Source organism: Hyalella azteca, unplaced genomic scaffold (assembly GCF_000764305.2).
Source record: "Hyalella azteca isolate HAZT.00-mixed unplaced genomic scaffold, Hazt_2.0.2 contig6145, whole genome shotgun sequence".
Classification (NCBI taxonomy): Eukaryota; Metazoa; Arthropoda; class Malacostraca; order Amphipoda; family Hyalellidae; genus Hyalella; species Hyalella azteca.
The window spans coordinates 38,904-59,006 of record NW_025936313.1 but is presented as its reverse complement, the minus strand read 5'-3'; the positions used below and the strand labels follow the sequence as shown (position 1 = coordinate 59,006).

The 20,103-nt window shown below is 40.9% G+C and overlaps 1 protein-coding gene across 3 annotated transcripts; it reads right to left on the bottom strand.

Annotated features, from left to right (window-relative positions):
* Positions 1–31: 31 nt before the first annotated feature.
* On the bottom strand, positions 32–18,457 carry LOC108673193 (nuclear pore complex protein Nup160). Of its 3 annotated transcripts, none has more exons than XM_047880760.1 (27): positions 18,181–18,457; positions 17,830–17,932; positions 17,559–17,636; positions 16,890–17,022; positions 16,524–16,623; positions 15,342–15,473; positions 14,976–15,063; positions 14,498–14,564; positions 12,804–12,924; positions 12,296–12,474; positions 11,224–11,298; positions 10,763–10,963; positions 10,336–10,503; positions 9,903–10,055; positions 9,418–9,618; positions 6,028–6,294; positions 5,357–5,779; positions 4,798–5,228; positions 4,286–4,443; positions 3,941–4,159; positions 2,933–3,073; positions 2,299–2,502; positions 1,926–2,068; positions 1,499–1,615; positions 933–1,049; positions 364–462; positions 32–160 (listed from the first exon to the last, which is right to left on the bottom strand). In XM_047880760.1, the coding sequence occupies exons 1-26, from the start codon at positions 18,272–18,274 to the stop codon at positions 376–378; spliced, it is 4,200 nt and encodes a 1,399-aa protein (XP_047736716.1). In that variant the 5' UTR covers positions 18,275–18,457; the 3' UTR covers positions 32–160; positions 364–375. The 3 variants fall into 3 exon arrangements, with proteins under 3 accessions (XP_047736716.1, XP_047736717.1, XP_018016470.1); XM_047880761.1 differs by having other exon boundaries at positions 12,810–12,924; XM_018160981.2 differs by having other exon boundaries at positions 16,893–17,022.
* Positions 18,458–20,103: the final 1,646 nt, after the last annotated feature.

Genomic DNA, 20,103 nt, shown 5'->3' with positions numbered 1-20,103 from the left:
TTCATTTAGTCAGGCTATCAATAAAACGGCATTCAGTAAACGGGTTAAATTTATGTTATTAAAACTTGGCAGTCATCGTCAACTTCAGCGACGGGTCCAGCGCTGTAGTAAGTTTTGGGAGCCGTGACGAAGAAATTACCGTAACAAATGTGAAGATCACCTGCTCAACGACACGCTGTCAGTAAGCTGCATCAATAAGATAATCAATTTCAGGCTCCAAAATATAATCAACTGAACTGATTTTACGTGACGTTACGGTCATTGATAATTGAGATGCGGTACAAGTAAAACTCTTAATTCAATAGCGCCTCAGTTTAAGCTTAGTTACCTTTATGACGAAGGTAAAAGCAATTAACCACTTACGTGACAGATGGTTCAAGCAGCAAGAAGCAAGCGGTCGTTGGACACGCGTGCAAGGGCATTGCGGTAACTGTCCAGCCGTTGCTGTAGCACTGATAGCATCTGCGCAGTCAATACTTAAATTAATAATCTGAATACGTTTAAATATGACTCATTTATTGGCTTCGTAACGAAAGGCTTAAGAACCAAAACAACAATTGAGACCTTGGGAAGGCGTGGCTATTGTGGAGTTCGTTCATTATTAGTTCGCTAGGAATTGCAAATCGACCAAGAATTAAAAAAGTGAAGAAAACTACAAGTAACCACGTTCATCGAAACATGATCTCCTTCAGTGACAGAATCAAGAAATTACTTAGAGTTTCCTTTACTAAAAATATTGTGGGTTCTAAGTTGATGCGCAAGTACTCGAGCAAGGATTCAGAAGGATGACCGTAGCTGCATATTTTTTTAGAGTAGTGTAATGCCGTAGCAGGAATCAAGAGTACCGTCGCATTTCTGTCAAATTGTAATCATAATTTGAAGTTAATTACTATACAGTGTACGTTCAGTAAAGAGTGAAGTGAAGCTCTGACCTGCTCGTAGTGAGAGTGGTGGGAGTTGGCCTGCAGCTCCAGCAAAAGTTGGTCCAGGGCCGAATACGGGACCCACACAGGAGGGCTGTTGCTGTGCACGGCACCACTAAGGCCGAACTATGAACAGGAACAGAGAAATATAAATCGGTATAATGCCGTGTTTCAACTAATGAGTCTTACTATTCAGTAGCAAGACAATTTTCATCATAAACATAGCTAGGGTAACAACAATTTAATAACATGGGAAAAAGCATAAGAAAGAAAGAAAAAACAAACAAATGAAAAAAAGTTAAACATTTAAAACTGGAGAAAATAACAAACGAGATTTGTGTATCATTATTCCATCAGAGTTGCTGACATCATACAGGATTTCTTTGAATAATTATTACGGAGACCTTGCGCTTCCAAAGCGGGGGTGTACAGACTTTCATGGTAAAGGAGGAGCGGGGGAATTAGAGTAAATTATATCAACGACATCTTTGTGATAGCACATAAAAATGGGTCATAATGTCACAATAAATAGGTAACACAGTGAAAAGCTCGGAAAACCTTAATCGAGTACCCACTTCTTCAGCATTACGGCCGAGGGTGAGGGCGTCCATGAGCCGCAGGACCAGCTGGGCTGACGCGTCCAGCAGACCGTGGCGGAGCAACAGCTTCAGTAAGCCGCCGCAGTCGCGCCGCTGTGGCAATGTTTCAGGGATTAACAATGTTTCAGATTTTTTACAAAAATGCAAAATATAAAGCCAGATAACAATGTCAACTGACACCTCATCGTTTGACTATAGATCCTAGCTCACAGAATATATTAGCCCCTGCAGAAAAGCATTTAAAGAGGGATCAAAAAAGCAAACGTATTCCAAAATGCATCGATCTTTATTTTGAGAACGTGTTGTTGTCAGGGAGGGCGATATTTATATCAAATGACAGCGAAGTACGTAGTGAAGATATACATACTTACATTCTGCGCATCCATGGGTAAAGACAACTTACACAATAAGAAAGTGGGAGCCAAGGAGGGAGGCCGTGGTTCAGGTCCAAGATGGCGGCAGTAGCCGTGTGATGCAGCTCGCTCTTGTTCCCTTTTTCCCGCTCCAGCAGCTCTCTTAGAAGATCCCACCAGCCACCATTAACGTCTGTCACGCACAAAATAATTTAATTGTACATTTTTTACTTACATTTGAACTGATGCCGCGACTCTCACGATATAAGAATTATACGTTAGTAAAAATTTGCTTGAATGATTGCGCTACGGTATGAAACTAGTGTTCCAATAAAGTAAAATTACTAGTGCTTCAGCACCGTAATGTGAAGAGACACGAATATAAATAACGTACCGAATTTAAAGACATGAAACAAGCCTTACTCGTGACATCGTTGTGTTTGAGCCACGCAGCGTTGTGTTGTGCGTCGGCTGCCTGATCAGCGGCCACGCAGACCCCAGCGAGCGACGCGACGACGGGTCGCAGGCTGCGGTCCAGCCTGGCGCAGAGCTTCACTGCGTCTTTGTACAGCCGCGCGTGGCACAGCAACGAAATCAGCGAGTCCGCGTCACCGACGTTGCTGATGCCTGCAAATAAACACTGAGATGAAGACTGCAGCACTTCAGCTTGTTTTCAGTTCATTTTCATCTGCTACTTTAAATTAATTATATAGATTTTACACGAGGCAGGTTACTTGAGGCGAAGATAGACAGGCCATTTCATTTACCGCGAAAATAAGACAGGTTACTTCAGCTAAACCAATAATTTAAGAAAACATTTGGACGAAAAGTAAAATAATAATACCTTTAAAATGTTTTTTTCTTGAACTTTAAATATCATTTATCACCATATATATTAGACAGCCTAGATAGAGTTAGTTAGCCAAGACTGCAGGTTAGGATCCAGTATCCATAACATAAACTAATGCAATAATGACCACAAGAACAATTGAAGAGATAGTTATGGGTAATTAAAATTAACGATCCTCAGCAATAAAGACTTAGTGGAACTTCTGACCGATGCTGCAGGACGTGCCCATCCTGGCGAGGCTGAGGCGTGCGTGTAGGATCTCGAACTCGTTGCCAATCTGTGGCACCTCGAGCACCTCGACCGCCGCCGCCCCCTTCACACGGCGGGCCGACGCTCCTGCGCTAGAACCTGCAACGCGACCACTTCAGTTAACCATCAAATGAATGGATGAATAATGTGAATTTTTATATGTGATATCGAGAGAAAATCACCTCGGTCTAAGAGACAATAATTGCTATCACATCGAAAGTTCTAAATCACGTTTCAAGAAATATAAAATTGTGAAATTAATTATTGATTGAAAACACCTCGTTCTATGTGACAATAATTGTACTTACATCAACAGTTATAAATCAAGTTTCAAGAAATATTAATCATGAAATTATTGATTGAAAAGATTTCGTCAGAGTAGTCATTGGGAACTTTGAATTTAATCGAATGAAGGGGAGACATTGACATTCGAAATAGTATTTAATTTATAAAACAACAAGAATATGTCACTAAACTCAATACAAATAAGTGATAAATTTTGCACGAACTTTTTTACTTACAAGTATTGTTGAAAATCAGAAAGTCATACTAACAACTTCCTTATCGTCGGTAATAAATTATTTAGATCACTTTTATAGCGAAACTTTTATGTGGCTGTACCAATAACCTTAATATAAATATAAAGCACCTTTCAATCAATTGTTGCAGTTGGGCAAAAAAATTACAACACGTTAAGCGCAGGGTTGCCAGATGATCTTTTTTTCAGCCAAATTCCGCGATTATTTTTTTTCAGTTGCGTTGGTCGGCTGAAATTTATGATGGCGGTACTTACTAACTAAATTTAATAAGTCCGAAAAAAATGAAACGAATTTTTGCATCGGAACCTAAAAATATAATAATATATATTGAGTTATAGGCCGTCTTGGCCTTTTTTGTCCGCGGACTTGGCCGCTTTTTAAGCCATCTGGCAACCCTGGCTCTGCGGTCGAGTAAAACAAATCTGACCAATTAGTCGTCGTGTCTGCTTGGTCGTGGTGTCAAGTGCCGGGCTCGGCTGAGTATTCAAAGGATTAGGCTTGAGTATCCAGGCCTCGCTGGGAGGTAGCAGCTCGAGGCAGTTGAGGCAAGCCAAGTAGCACTTTAGTTGAAGCTTCAGCGCCTCTTCTGATCCTGCTTCACCGCCGCTGTCGAGGCGCATTGCACACTCGTACATTGCACTCGCCGCTGGACAAACACAGTGAACAACATGAAGATCACGCAGAACATAGAACTGAACATTAATTAAGCATTATCAACCATAAAATATTTGATAGGCAATTTGAAACGCCCCAAACGATCTTGAAACACCACCTCGTTTATAGTTGTGTTGATGGAGATGGAAGGCATAGAGAAGATGGTAGTAGTTATTCTGCAGGATGTCAGATGAAGAGCGCGCTCTGTTCTCGAGGATGCTCACGACGTCACCTGTGAGGTGCCCATACTGGTAGCCCACCAATGTGCTCAAGCACCTGCCAATGTTTGCATATGCAATTCATACAAGTCTCATAAATTACAGCTACAGTATTACTTATGGTTATCAATTCTCAACTGAAGAAAATGCAATAAAGGATCAAAAAGGTTAGTTTGATTACCGACTGTCAATATTGTTACACTTTCTAATCCATGCTTTCTACGAAGCAATAAATAATAGAAGATGATTCTATGGATCGCTATCAATATCGCAAAGAAGGCCATTTTATTTCAAATTACACAATAGAGGATGAGATTTTTGTCAATATCTTCCTCACATCCCATTCACTAGAATGCCACAATTTGAAAAAAAAAAAAATAAATGGCAATGGGGCCAGAAATTCTGCACGCACCCAGAGTTATGGAGCGTCGTTAGCAGCTGCCGTAGACAAGAACGCTGAGCATCAGGATCAGGGTTAGAGAGCAGCGCTGTGAACGCTTCATTATAATGACCAAGAGCCAAGTGGTGCTTGAACAGCACCGCATACAGCTGGGACATATGCCCAGTGCTATGTTGCTCCACACAGAGGGCGCTAGACGCCAGACGTAACGCCAGCACAGGTTCCTGGAAGACTTCAAAAAGACGGACGAGACGTAGCGTGTAGCGGAGCAACGCAGTATCGCCTCCACCACCGACTCTTGTCGCCAGGAGTTCTTCAGAGGCACAACCTTCAGCGGCCTCCTGCAGCACACGTGCTGCTTTACGGTGCTGTCCCTGCAGCAACAGGCAAACCCCGAGCAGGAAGTGGCGGCTGCACAAGCTCCACTCGCACCATCCGCTCACCTGCGTTGTTGCAAAGTGTGGAAGTGTCAGCAGAATCGAAAAGTGAGGTAATTCGTTCTTTCAGCAAGTACTAAGACAAAGATTATTTTTTTAATGAAGATATACAGCAATGCAGGAATGTCTCTGACCTGTCTGATGTAATGAAGAGCAGCTGTGCCCTGACCACTGAAGAGCAGGGCTTCCAACAGCTCAGTGCTTCCACTGCGGTCTTGTAGAGGCCACGCCTCACGGGCAAAGTCCCTGACAGCTTTAGCTACAGAAGTAATCCAGGGTCCCTGGGGTTGCAAGCGACACGCGCCCTGCTGCAAGATGGCACACAAGGCCGTAGACGGCAGGGCGCCTTGAGGCAGAGGCTCTACAGAGGGCACCGTGTCGTGGAGACCGAGGGCGGCTAGGGCCCTGGTGAGGTCGTGTAGTAGCTGCTGTGATGGTCGCGTCGCAGGGGACCGCGTGAGGCACAGAAGAGCGTAGTAGGCGCGACACAAAAGCACGGTCTCTTGCACCACACTAGACCTCAGCTCGCCCACACAATCCGCGCTCAAATGGCACAACTGAAACACAAGTCATTTATTCAATTAATTAATATTATAAACACAATTTTTAAATAAAAAATGAACTACTAATTATAAGCAATAGATAGAATTGGAGAATTGATGGATCTGAAACATACAGGTGACTATTATGAATTTTCAAGAAACAAGACATGCAGCATCATTGGCCACACAGACCTATATATAGGCTTAAATACAGCCCAGAAACGATATTTTTTCGTGGTGAACGAGCTGAAGAATTTGCTCACCTGAGAGAGCTGAAGAACAGCCTGCTGCAGGACGAGCAGGTCCCGGCACAGCTGGAAACGCGACTGTGCCAGATGGTGCAAGGACGCGGACACCAGCGAGCTCCACAGCTGGCACTGAGAAGAAGGGCGGGCGGGATCAGCGGAGTCCTGAGCTCTATTGGAGTCCAGCTTCAGCGCATGGAGTACGCAGCGCAGGCCGGCGGTGAAGTTCGGTACGGCGCTTACTGCTGAGCTCAGCACGGCAGCGGCCTCATCACCGGCTACCACCTGCACAATAGTGATTAATTTTGATAAGACCATTGCAGCAAAAATGTTCAATTCATGGTCGCCAATTCTAGAAGAAATGTTGGAATTCAACGCTAGACTCATGCCTATTGGAATAATTTTCTCGAAATGAACTGAGACTGCCGGGACAAGACGAGAAATTACAGGGAAATGAATAACGGGGCAGAGGGTAAAATTTTCCGGAACAAGACTTGTGAACCGGAAACATACGAACCGGAACAAGACTTGTGTCCCGGACTTTAAAACTAGTGTCCGGTAATTATTTAGCGATACGCGGCAGATAGATCCGCGAAACAAGACATGACGTAACAAGACGAGACATATCTTAAATTTTCAAGGCGCAAAAAGATATTTCTAACTAAACAAAAACAAAGTGAAGTGAAACATTCCGCACGCGCGGTTAAGGAGTATCAAGTTAGTTCTTGATTGATAATGAGCAGTTGCCAGTCATTGGCAGGTTCAACGATATTTGGCTGCCAAACTAAATTGGCAGTTAAATTAGTGCGAAGATTTGGTGAGGTATGGCTAAATATTTAGTGACTCGGTTGTGCTTTTAATCGCGCATGACGAGAAACATACGAGTACAGTGCGCTCAATTTCATCTGTGCTTGTCGTTGACGTAATGTCTATTGGTCAGCCATTTAGTAGAATGTGGATGGGCTTTCTCAAACCCCTGCAAGATGCCAGGAATCTGAAGTGGCAACTGAAAATATTTTGAGGAGCAAAGAACAGGCGAAACCCATGATGGCGGAGGTACTAACCTGCCTAAACCAGGCCAATAGTCGGTGCAAATTTTTTGGCGATATTTACAACATCAACGATGGCAAGATATCGGGGATGCATAGGCACCTTCTTAGTGCCGACGCTGGTTAGTTCTTATGCCCCGTTCTCACATAGCCGGTTAAAGGGCCGGAAGACACCCGGAATCTATTCCTGGGCTACCGGTTATCAAACTGGAGATCCGGAAAATGAGATCCGGGAGTTCCTAGAGTTCCTGGAGGGCGTGGCCATTATCCGGCTTGGTCGGAAAAATTATTCAACATGTTGAATAATTTTGCCGGTACGCCCGGAACCATAAAAATCCGAGAGCCAACCTGCTCTTCCGTTGCTATGTGAGAACTCAACCGGCACGGCCGGGGGACCAGCCTGGGGTACCGGGAGGGGTGAAATCGTCCCAAACATTTTTTTTGTGCGAAAGCATTGTTACTTATTCACATTTTCAGCCTATGTGCTGTTTCAACTTTGTACTTTTTTTATTTTTTTTTGCAAATGCATTGTCAATTGTTCATATTTTATACTATCTGCTGTTGAAATGATGTACTTTTTCACATTTTTGTGCAAGTTTTGTTAATTATTAACATTTCTTTCACGTCTGCTGATTAAACTTTGCAAATTTGCATTAGATATACCAGTATGCATGTTTATATATTGTAAACACAATGTAACAATAAATAGGGTGTGATTAATTAAATGAAACATTATCACCATTTTCTTTTTGTAAACACTTTATGAAATAATTGTCTGAAATAATTTTGTAAACACTTTCTGAAATAATTTTGTGTTAAAGATGAATACAATTTTTTAACTGAAGCTGATACACATTTTTGCTTTTACTTTCCGAAAAGTTGTCCTTATTCAATAAAGTTCCTTAAACATTTTAATACACTTTTTAACTTATAATAATACCTGTCTCCATTTAATTTAGATCTGAATATTGTGGAAAAGGTATTAAATTAAATAGGGGAACTTTTCATTAAATATTGAAAGCTTTTATTGAAAGGGGCGGGCCTAAATTTGCATAACTTACCTGGAATACCGGAAAAAAAGCCGGGCCTACCCTGGTTTTACGGCAGTTCTTACTGCTCAAACGGCTCTACCTGCTGTTTTACCGGCTTTTTTTCCGGGAATTCCGGCGATCTACCTGGAAATCCGGGAGGCATACGAGACTTCCGGCAGGCTCCCGGGAGTACCGGGAATACGTTGACAGCCGGTATTGCAGGATCTCCCGGCTACTGAAGCCGGATCTCCCGGATATCCGGCTCTTCCGGGAAACCTACCGGCTCCTACGGGACAGCTACCTGGAGGGCATTACATACTAAGCCCTGCCCCTTGCATATTACGCCCTGCCCCATATACCGGCTATAAATCCGGCATTTCAACCGGCTTGGCCTTTCCGGCACTTCCGGCCCTTTTACCGGCTATGTGAGAACGGGGCATAAGACTGGAGAAACATGATGCCGGTCAAAACAAAGACTCTGATTTGGCATTAGACAAACTTGGGAACATCTGCAATGAAATGGGGACAGTACCCATGTACACGAGGCCACTAGCCTGGTAATTAGTCACGATTATTACTGACCGTGGTGTAAATCGAAACCAAAGAAACATAAAAGTTTGCGTCGATTCCTACCGCGTAATCTGGATTAATTCGATATGTTTAAAATTTCATGCAGCTCCCTTCAGATGTGTGATTAGTGAGCTGTTCAGTTCCGTAAATTTTTTTTCGTTTTAATCGAAAACGAAATGACTTAGAAATCTGTAATAATTCATCCCGCCCAACCTTTCTAAAAATTAGTTGTGTTTTCAATTTTACCCTAGGCCTTCAAATTTGCAAGAAGGGCAATAGTTATGTCATTTTGCATAGTAATATACATGAAAAGTTTTAAACAGACAAAATGTTGATCTGATATGGTCTGACAAAATTTACTACCTATTCTAATTGCATATAAAGGATTAACTAGTAGTATGTCTCGCTATAAAAGATGAAAATTGCGAGAAATTTTATAACTCCTATTTTAACCGGGACGTCTCGTCTCGGTATTGTTCCGTAATTCCCACGGAGTGCTAAAAATTTACCCGGTTTTTATTGCTAACCGAGACATGCCCTGTTGTCTCGTCTCGAATGAAAAAAGTACCAAACGCAGAAGTGTATTCAACGCAAACAACGAATCAAATGTATTCTTGAAAGTTTAAAAAAGTAAGGAAGAATTAGATAGATGAACTAGATCACTGAGACAAGAAATTTTATACGAATATAGTCTAGAAATGAAGACCGTTCAAAAATACGCAAAGAACGACTTAAAAAATAAATAAATAAATAAAAACCTGAGACAGCAGAGATGATGCCACGTCTTCAGCGACGACCTCAGGGTGGGTGTGATGTGCCATGTCGAGGACGAAGGCCGCGGCCACCTCGCTGTTCATGAGGCTGTGCACTATGGCCACGCAGCGCAGCGCCCCAGCCACACTCGCCGCCAGCGAGGCATCCCCGCACAAGACAGCCGAGGCACCGTAGCGCAGCACCAGCTGCACACATTTTACATGGATAATTTAGAATTATTGTGGATATAATACCCGCACGTAAATTTATATCACAAAATAATTATCATGACATGTGCTCTCGAAAAAATCTCATTTTAAGCATTTGTAAGGCCTTACAACGACAAGTATGTAAATCTCAATGAATGATATGACTTTAGTTATTGTTATATATAACTTAGTTTTTTCATAATACTTCCTACTTCACCCTTAGTCGACCAGGTGCTAGTTACTCTCACATACAAATAGCTCTATTATTAAGAAGCGCCGACCTGCGTGAGGTCCTCCGAAGGAGGAGCCGCGATGACGGCCGCTACAAGAGCCTCCAGAGCCTCCACGGCCACCACCCACGAGACGCCCGCCCTCCTCACCACCGCCACCTCGCCTTCAGCGCCACACACCAGACCGAGGCTCTTGCGCCCAACCTGCACAGCGCAATTGATAGTGCAAAGTGAAAATAGGAACATCAAGGTGCCGTACTTTTCGCCTACTGATGCTACTTTTAGTTTCAAGGGCTTTGATTTGAATATCGAGCAAGATGGCAAATTCACCCCTTGAAAAAGATGATCAATATCAATGGGGAACTGCAGATCAATTGATATAGATATTGACTGCTGATCCTCTATTGGCCAATAGATGATCAATATCAAGTATCAATAATCAATTATACTTAGGATGCTACTAGCATTATGCCGCTAGCACTACCTGATGGTACTCTAGGACGTGGTTGTAGAAGGTCTCCCATACATCAAGCGCCAGGTCGTAGCGCTCCTGGGGGCCGGCGTCGTGAGGGGACGAGTTCTCGAGCTGCTGTCGGAGCGTTTCTTCTACAGCATCCTGAGGTGTCTGGTCGCTGCCGCTCCTGCCATAGATCTGACAAAAATTCCACAGCTAAAATGTTTGTAATTTATTTGATACAGCTTTCCCAATCACTTATTGAATCACTATTTGCAAATATGACTTAGAACACAATAAATTGTATGTCATGTATCTAGGAACACTTGAGCACAATCAATTTTCAGTACTGTGAAGATTGCCTAGGCCGTTTCGCATGATGGCCGCTGAGCTTCAATTAATTCTATTACTTATTATTACACGTATTCAATTTCCATCGTATTTAATTTGCACTTACAGCAAGAGCTCTGGTGAGGCAGCTGCGGGAGAAAGTGTTGGGTAAGAAGAGGGTCTGAAGGTAGACCTCTTTAGGGTCCAGGGCTGGGTCAGCTAGAGGCACGGTCTTCGGAGGAGCTGGCTGAGCGCAAGCTGCCTGTAGTCCTCCAGCCCCTGCCACAGCGTCGGTCTCTTGTTGCAACTCTATGGGGCAGTGCATCACCTGCAATGTTCGAGGGATGTTCATCAACTTGAGGTGTAGCGATCAAAACAATCAGCGGAATGAATCTGTTGCTTTGTTCCAACATAAATAGTAGGTACCGGTAGTTTCGTGTAGCACTCAGCTTAAATTAATACAAATACACAAATACAAATGCCAACAACTAAAACAATTTTTTTTGTAGCAAACCCATCAGAAGAGATGAAATTCTGTGTTAGAAGACGAGTTATTTACACCATCATCTGAACAATCTCAGCTCTTACCTCGCTGTCGCTGTTCGTGTCGGTCCACAACGTCCACACGTCCACATCCGTCAGCTGCAAGTCCACCAGGCGTTGCTGCACAACAAAACTTTACATTACATAAAATTTGAATCAGTACCTACTTCCAACAAATGAACACGTGAGAGAATACTGAAGTTTTGATGGTGGTTAGAAGATGGGAACATTGAAGCTTCACCTAAAAGGCTTAAGGAACAGATAATTCAACAAGAGCTAATTTCAGGTTCCAGTCGCAGTCTACAAGTTTCTGCACAAATGAAATACCTAAAGGAAGTGACTTTGCAGCGACTGCAAAAGCAATGACATGATAAAAATTAAACTAAGACAAGGAATATGAAGTGAATATGACTGCAAAATATTTAATATTTTGGAATATTATAATATTATTTCAATCGAGTGAGAAGAGTACTATAAAAAATTTAGCAAAAAATATGTAATTTAGATCCAAGTCTTTTACAGGATTTATGCCTGATGTCTCATAAAAATGAAACATTTATAATTTTGAACAAATTATGATTTTCATTGACTATGTATTTGGATAATTCTGACCTCAAGGCATATTCCTGTAACGTGAGGCCAGTTACATACGACGTTACGTTATTAGGTGTTAGTTACATTCTACAGCTCCTGATGTCGGTGGCAGGGACGAGAAAGGAGCATCAGGATAGACGAGGATGCAGGCATGCACATATAAACATATACCTACTTATTGGTATAGTTCGGCAGCAGATTTCTTTTATGCAAGTTTGACTGAAGATCAGAGCATTATTTGTATTAATAATCTTCTTATTAGCTTTTTCAATGAATTTTTTATTCGTTCGTTTTTTTCCAATTTTTTATTCGTTCATTTTTCGTTTCAATAATCTTATTATTCGTTTTTTAAATGGCACCGGGAGATCAATGATCAATCACTGATCTCCCGGCGCCAATTAGAAATTTTGTTCGACTCATTGAAAAAACGAGATTATAAATAAAAAGCATGCTCTGGTCTTCAATCAAACCTACATATATTCAGGCATCCATATAATTTATTGAATATAAATGACAAACTGACCTGAGGAGGGAAGAGCGTCCTGAGGTGAGCGAGTTGTGGTACTGCAGACGCGGCGTCCGAGGAGCCTGGCGACGTGAGGCGGTACAGCAGAAGCAGGTGACGATCTACGAAGCTCAGCCACACCGCCACTACGGCGCTGCCGTCACCCATGGGGCGGCACACAACGCGATGACCCTCGCCTAGACAACAAAGTGTATAGAACACTCATCAACAGATCACATCCAGCTGAACCGTCTAAGGCTTTTAAAAAACAGCAATATTTAAGACTATCAAAACTGAGCAGAAATGAAAAACCGAATTGAAATGTTCGCAGGCACATAGGCAGAGTCTGTAGAAGGCCTGCCATACATCAAGTAGATGTTTGTATGTCAGTGGATTATTAACTAATGTTTTTGCAAATCAATCTAAGTTATACGAGGCACTACTACATTTACTGATCTACTCCATGACTTCTCCGTGTCAGACCCTTGCAGAGGTCCCTTATTAACTCGTCCCCAGAACTATTCACCCCCACCAGCAGCGGCAGTCTCGCCCGTATCCTCCGCAGTGTCGCGCACTATAACGCAGTCGCTGCGCTGCAGACACCACAGCCGCAAACGAGCGTCCCCGCACACCCCCACGCCGTACGCCTGCGGTACACGGGGGATTGTGTAAGAACAAGGCAGGTGAACTGGCTCATGTACAGGAAGGAAATCGTTCAAAGATCATAAAATACATTGAGAAAATCTTAATTACAAGAATATCAATATTGGCTACAACGTAAAGAAATTTCAATTTTTTGGCATCAGCCTAGACATTTTTTTAAAGATGCTACTATATATCGACCTGCGATTATTGTTGAAGTTTGTTCAAACTAATAAAATTTGCGGAAGGAGATAGTTGATGGTTTCTTGTTAGTTGTTTGACAGTTAAGCAAAGAAACTAAGCCTATCAATTTCTATCAATAGTCCACTAAACGACAGAAGATGTCTATTACATATACTCGTCAGCACCTAACGTCAGCTGATTAATATACTCGTCAGCAACTAATGTCAGCCGATTTAATGAAGGCCTGTGGAAGTGTTCAACAAACATTTGAATGCTCGGCGTGTACTGGCAAGCAGTTTTTTCTGTCATTCATTCATTGCCCAGTCAATAAAGTTAAATATTCTCAGGCGAGTCAAGTGAAATCTGATGCCACATTTTTACTACCAATTTTCATGTCTATTCAGGATCCACTTTAAAGTTTCACATTCGTTGTTGTATAGCCAGGTATTTTGATTAGAGATCCAATAACCAAGATAATGAGTAAATCTTATGATGTTCATTCATTCTTTAACTTGAATAAACAGGAATTCCTGGCAGACATTTTCAAAGTCCGGTTCCTCAGAACAGCTCTTAGCTTTTCACATGGCAAATGATATTTTATGTGAAAACCTTGGATGTGTTCAATACTTTTTAGAGAAAAATGATTCGATGTTATGACTTTCTACTTGTCAGTGTTTTTGCTGTTCTATTTTTAAAGAAAATATTTAAGTGACTTCTCTTTTTGACCTTCATATTCAGACCATGATCCAATTCTCCGCAAGCCTTTATTGAGTGGTAGTTAAAGATGATGTAAAAACACGGAATCTCTAGGCAAGTTTTTTTCGAGTGTTATTGCATCCTTTGAGTTCTTTCTCTATAAAAGGAAATCCATTTTGATTTAGAGGAAATTCATTGCAGATTTAAAAAATGCAGGAGTTCCATGCTAGCGGTCTTTGCAAACCAATTCCTGAAGGGGCAAACTAGGCGTCATTACGGTTGAAGGCATAGAATTACTTCATTGTTTATTGCAAGAACCCTAAAAGGAATAGCTCATTGACTCAACCAGGTTTACACGCTGTACAAAATTCTTTGCAATGTAACAGTAATGCGATACGTGAATTCCTTAGTATTTGATTCTGATTGATTATTCGTAGCCTTTAGATTGACTAAAAGCTGGCTCTCGTTCAACCTATAGTTCCTTTTAAACCCCAATTGATAGAAAGACCATCGGTTACACTAGGCAACCAAACCTTTTTTTGGAGGAACCACCAGTAACACGAGACAATTAATCATTATCCATTTTGCAGCTAAGCTAACCTTAGGAGTAAGCTGACCTTAAGCAAGAAAAAGGCATCAATAATAAAACATAAGTAGCCCGTGGGAAAATTTAGAAGACCTACAGCAATCAGCACCCACTTGTTGCTGCTTTCCGTTGCGGAGGACCACGCAGCAAAGGCTGCTAACTCGTCCACTTTCCCCGGCTCTAAGGAGGTAGAACAAATATTAATATACATGTATAATTGTTTTCGGTAAGACAGAATAAAATGCCAGCCTTACTAGCATATTGCGACACAGACATGAGCAAATTTGTGGAAAGCATTTAGAACAACAATTATACATGAATTTGCTCAGCCCTCAATCAATTTATTAACATATATACTAGATAAGGGCCCAATATGAGGACATTCTCGGAAGTGATGGAGGCTCACAAATAAACAAACATCAGCAGGATGGTAGAAAACTAGTCTGCGCTGCCCTTCTGATCCGTCTTTAACAATTTTAATTGATTTAAAAATACAGATCCTTTCCAATCCATGTTTCTATAACAAATGCTGAGCAATACTCCAAAAGCTCAAAAACATTTCCATTTGCATGAAACTGGATTTGAACTCACTTGAAAACCCCAGGAACGAAGCCCAGGAAGAGTCTGTTCACCAGGGAGTTGTTCTTGACCAGCGTCACTGAAGTGCTGTCAACGGCACCTGAGTATCCAAGAGGTTTAGTGTCCAACGAGAGGATACAGCAAAAATTTACCTATAGGCCAATGAATGAAATATATTGGCAAAATACGGGCTTGTGTGCTATTTTGAGAAAAAATTAATGAAAAAAACGTAGGTAAGTAACATATCACAATGTAAAGCTCTGAATGAGTGGCATACGGTAGTGGACAACTAGTTAGTAAACTGTACATAAAACACTTGCAGTAAAAAACTTGGCATCAAAAATAAAGGACAAGAGCAGTATAATAAGTCCCTCCTACCAGGCGGCGGAGGGTGGCGCGCGTTGGGGTCCATGGAGATGACGAGGAGGGCTGCTGCCGGCGCCCCAAAGAGGAACACGGCGCGATCACCGCACACAGCACTGCAGCAGGCATGGATGCGCCCCACCTCCACTGTGCAAGTTATACAGCAATAAGAATAATTACATTGACATTTTAGTGGGAGCCTCTTTTCATGTGTAAATGAAGGTCCTTGTGCTAGAGGTCCTTGCCGAATAACCTTTTATCCCAAGAGGTCCTTGCCAAATAACCTTCAATGCCAAGAGGTCCTTGCCAAATAACCTTCAATGCCAAGAGGTCCTTGCCGAATAACCTTCAATGCCAAGAGGTCCTTGCCGAATAACCTTCTATCCCAAGAGGTCCTTGCCAAATAACCTTCAATGCCAAGAGGTCCTTGCCGAATAACCTTCTATCCCAAGAGGTCCTTGCCAAATAACCTTCAATGCCAAGAGGTCCTTGCCAAATAACCTTATCACAGTTTAAGCAATAATATAACTCATTGTTCAGTTGGATGTTCACTGAAATATTTCTTGATGATTATATTTTAAAGATCCGTGGAAAAATGACTATTTTAGTCTGACTAAAATCTAGGCAGTTGGCTGATAATGCCTTCCATGCTGAGTGGACTCAATGCCTCAATGTTTGTACGTCTCTTTAGATCTCTGAATATTATATTTCTTTGGTTATTTATAAAAAATTATATGATTAAGATAATACAAAACAACAAGATCAAAGAACTAGGTGTTTTGAGGTGGTTTTAAGCATAGGGTGAGACCTTCAAATGATCATTTGTTTCTTTCAAACCCCGATTGATACAATGACACTCAAGCACCCATTGCAATTTGACCCATTGTCCAAACAAGCTACCAATAATACAATATTAGAGAGTAATGAAACTAATTGATGCTAATGAATGCAATCAATATTTATAATTAGTTTAATTGATCAGAATGATAGTATTAAAATAGGCCTGGGATTGAAAAACTGATCATGATACATTCATAGCTTATTCATAAGGAATACATTTGATGCTCATATAGGGCAGATAAAGCCAAAAAAATATGCTATGATTAAAAATTGAATTTTAATCAATCACGGCTCAACACAGGAATCATTAGCCTGATACCAGTACAGCTCCTACAATTCAATTTTCTCTTGACTCACGTGCAGGTGAGCTGAGGAGGTGCATGGAGTGGGTGTCCACAAGACAGTTCTGTTCGAGGTCTCGCAAGATAGAGGGTTGCGGTGCTCCTTTGCTCTCTCCCTGCAATTGATATTATGTCTTAAAATAGAACAAATTCAATCTTGAATAAGAACAGAACAAATTCAATCTTGAATAAGAACAGAACAATTTCAAATTCAATTTTCAGGAAATATTTCACACATGCATTGAAATGACGAGATAAGAATATGCTAAAAAAACAATAGAATTCTATGACGTAAAGCTAATCTATGTGATAATTATAAACAAATATTAAAAGTATTGAACATTGATGGAAATAGAAGCATATGGAAATGAAGTCTCACTAATACCAGCTTGAGGGTATCGGGGTGAGGCAGTGTGAAGCAATGCGTGGATGCAATGGTGGCCACCAGCAGCCGCACGTGGCGGCCGCTGCTCTCATGAGCGCTCACCCCCTCCAAGATTGGTAAGCCAACAATCCTGGTAGTACAATGAAATTAAATCATGACAAATCTCATAAAAGGCCACAAACTTTGATGAGAGCCAAACAATCCTGGTAGTACAATGAAAATAAATTATGACAAATCTCATAAAAGGCCACAAACTTTGATGAGAGCCAAACAATCCTGGTAGTACAATGAAAATAAATTATGACAAATCTCATATAAGGCCACAGACTTTAATGAGAGCCAAAAACAATCCTGGTAGTACAATGAAATAAAAAAATAACAAATCTCATCTAAGGCCACAAACTTTAATGCAAGCCAAGCATCATTATGTTTAAAAACCAAGCCCCATAGAAATTGTTAAGCCACACAACATTGAAATGATCAATATTGAATTGATAATTTTAATATTGCCTTGCATTGTTGCAATGATGAAACCATTATTTAAATAACTCAAGATCTTTCATTTCATAATAGAAATATGGCAACTATTCCTCAATTTCACTAAAATGTGCATGATAAAGGACAATTCTGGCAGAAAAATGTGCATAGCATTGACTCACACCTCACCTCAGGCTGACATAGTTCTGAACAAGGTCAAAGGAGAGGCACTCTTCCCAGAGCTCTATGATGTCATCAGTCACACGCCTTTTGGAGAAATATAATTTTCAGTTATATATTTTGTGAATTAAGGTCATACGGAGAAAACTATGAAGTGCACAAAATAACCAAATATCCTCATCTTAATGTCTCAGGAGGGACAACATGGATTCCAGGATTACCATATTTTTCAACACTACAAGAGTGAGAGTGGAACCATTCTCAAGATGAGCTGACTGACCAGAAAATGTATCTGTTGCTTGAGAGAGCAGAGGAGCCTTTATAAGCATAGCCCCCACCATAGGCAGGAACTTTGATGTCCTGAAGTGTGCTCTGAGAAGCTCCTGAAATTTTAGCAATAAATGGCTTCAAATCAGTACTAATCTAGCAGAAGATATTACTAGGATTATTAATTCAACAAATAGGAGCAACAACAACAAGAGGGTGAATCACAGAAGTTTAGCGCACTGGAATGTCATATCTTCAGATGGAGGAAAAATTATTACATATTGCACTTTTATACATAGGTGATTAATTGTAGCTGAAGGTGAAATAGATTTTATAAATATAAATTTCTAATATGGCTTCATACCAGTATTGATGATAACACTCCTCCATTTTGGAACAGTTGGTTGATCAGGAGATAGTTCCTGGTAGCCAACACAGTCCACTCCTGAACATTTCATGCTTACTTCGGAAAAATATTTTACTAACAAATAGGTAAATGAAAATGTGGAATCTGCAATAATAATCTCTTTACAGCTTAATGCCCAATAGTATCTTTTTCTTGTGCTGCATCAAAACACAGACTCTTCATAAATAAATTATTAGCTGCTTTCAAGGAAAACTGCTAGAATTACACATGTCAGTAGAATTTTGGTACAATCAAAAGAAACAATTTTTTAATTTGAAGAAATTAATTAGTCAATTATACTATGCCCTGGGCTGCTGCTGATGCCCTGGCAGCAATTGCAGACTGGCAATTGCTGTGCATGAGGCGACAGGGTACCAGATGGGGGCCCCATAGTTGAGGACTGAGCGCATGATGGCAATTATGGGGTGGCAATTATGTCCTCCTTGGAGAAGCCCCAGTTGGTACCATACCAGCAAGGGCTTTTAAGATGTGAAGAGAGACCATCGCTTTAGTGACTACGGCTCTTGCATGAGGGGTGAATGTGAAGTGCGTATCCCAGGTGACGCCTAGGATTTTGGGGGGTTTTATCCAGGGGGATGATGCCGTTGAAGATAGTGGCAGATGGGTGGTATAGGGATTGGTGCGTATCTGGGATGAAGAGCAAGACCGAGGACTTGCCAGGAGTAACGGCCAGTTTCTTGTCAGCTGACCAATCTGAGACACTGCGAAGGAGCACGGCAAGCTCAGCCTCCGCAGAGTCAAGCCTTGGGGACGCCGCAAAGATGGTAAGGTCATCAGCATATGAGGCAATGCTGGGGATCGGCATTGGGATATCAGAAATGAAGTGGTTAAAGAGGGCCGGCAAGATGACCAAGCCCTGGGGAATGCCCAAGTGAATGGCTCAGAAAGGCAAAAATGTAGATGTATATAATAAATGATATTTTCTGTCTTTTTTTTACTTGTTTATTCTTTATTGATATGATATCACCATATTCATTCATTACTGTATTATTGATGTGATATTACAATTACCATATCCTTAAACATGCCATTGAACATTTACAATGACCATGTCCACTACAAGCTTCATATCAGCAGCCCTATTGCGCTTCTTCTGTATCTATAACCTTGCAGAACAGCTTGTAATTTCACAACATTTTAATAGGGTTAAGAGAATTTGTTATAAAAAATGTACTTGAAACAGAAATGAAAGTTTTAGTAACAACCATCATATGTTTTGGAGAAATAAATCAGAGTTTAGGTTAATTACCTTTCATTCTAATAAATTCTATGATGCCCAGTGCACAATTATATACATGACATTCAATTTCCCTGCATTAATTTTTTGATAAGTGAAATTTTTTTTTTTGCTGAGAAAGGTAAATGTAATCAAAATTCATTGTTGTTAAACTTGTTAAAAGTTAATCATTTTTTTTTTGTTGCCTGGAGGCTGGAGCTTTGGCTAAGTCTAACTTAGGTTAAATTGTAAATGCGTTTTTAGGAGTGTCCCTTATTAGTTATTACCACAGGGGGGTGTCCCTTATTAGTTATTACCCCATCATGCAGAAATGACACCCAATTTTTTTTGGAATGAGATAGGCTAATTCCATCAATCGCATTTTCAAGCCAGCACCTGTGTGCAACTTTTCTGTAAGTAAATTTTTAATACGGCTAATATTTTTTGCTCTAGACCTTAGTAGAGGTTCTTTTCCAAAATCACACTTTTCACACTTATTTTCAGTGATTTTTTAGAGATAGTAAATGTACAATTTCTTAACCAGCTTTATACAAATAGGGTAAATGCAGTATATTCCGACATCGTGGGTAATTCCGTCACCTCTCTAGTTTTTCCTTTATATTAAGCTTTGTTTTAGTTCCATA

What these genes read in the sequence shown, in the direction of transcription:
- LOC108673193 (XM_047880760.1), bottom strand. Translation starts at nt 18,274, where the DNA reads ATGAAATGTTCAGGAGTGGACTGTGTTGGCTACCAGGAACTATCTCCT. An exon ending in CAAACACAACGATGTCACGA is followed by an intron (nt 2,069 to 2,298) that starts GTAAGGCTTGTT and finishes TGTGCGTGACAG; the next exon opens with ACGTTAATGGTGGCTGGTGG. An exon ending in TCGGCCGTAATGCTGAAGAA is followed by an intron (nt 1,050 to 1,498) that starts GTGGGTACTCGA and finishes TCCTGTTCATAG; the next exon opens with TTCGGCCTTAGTGGTGCCGT.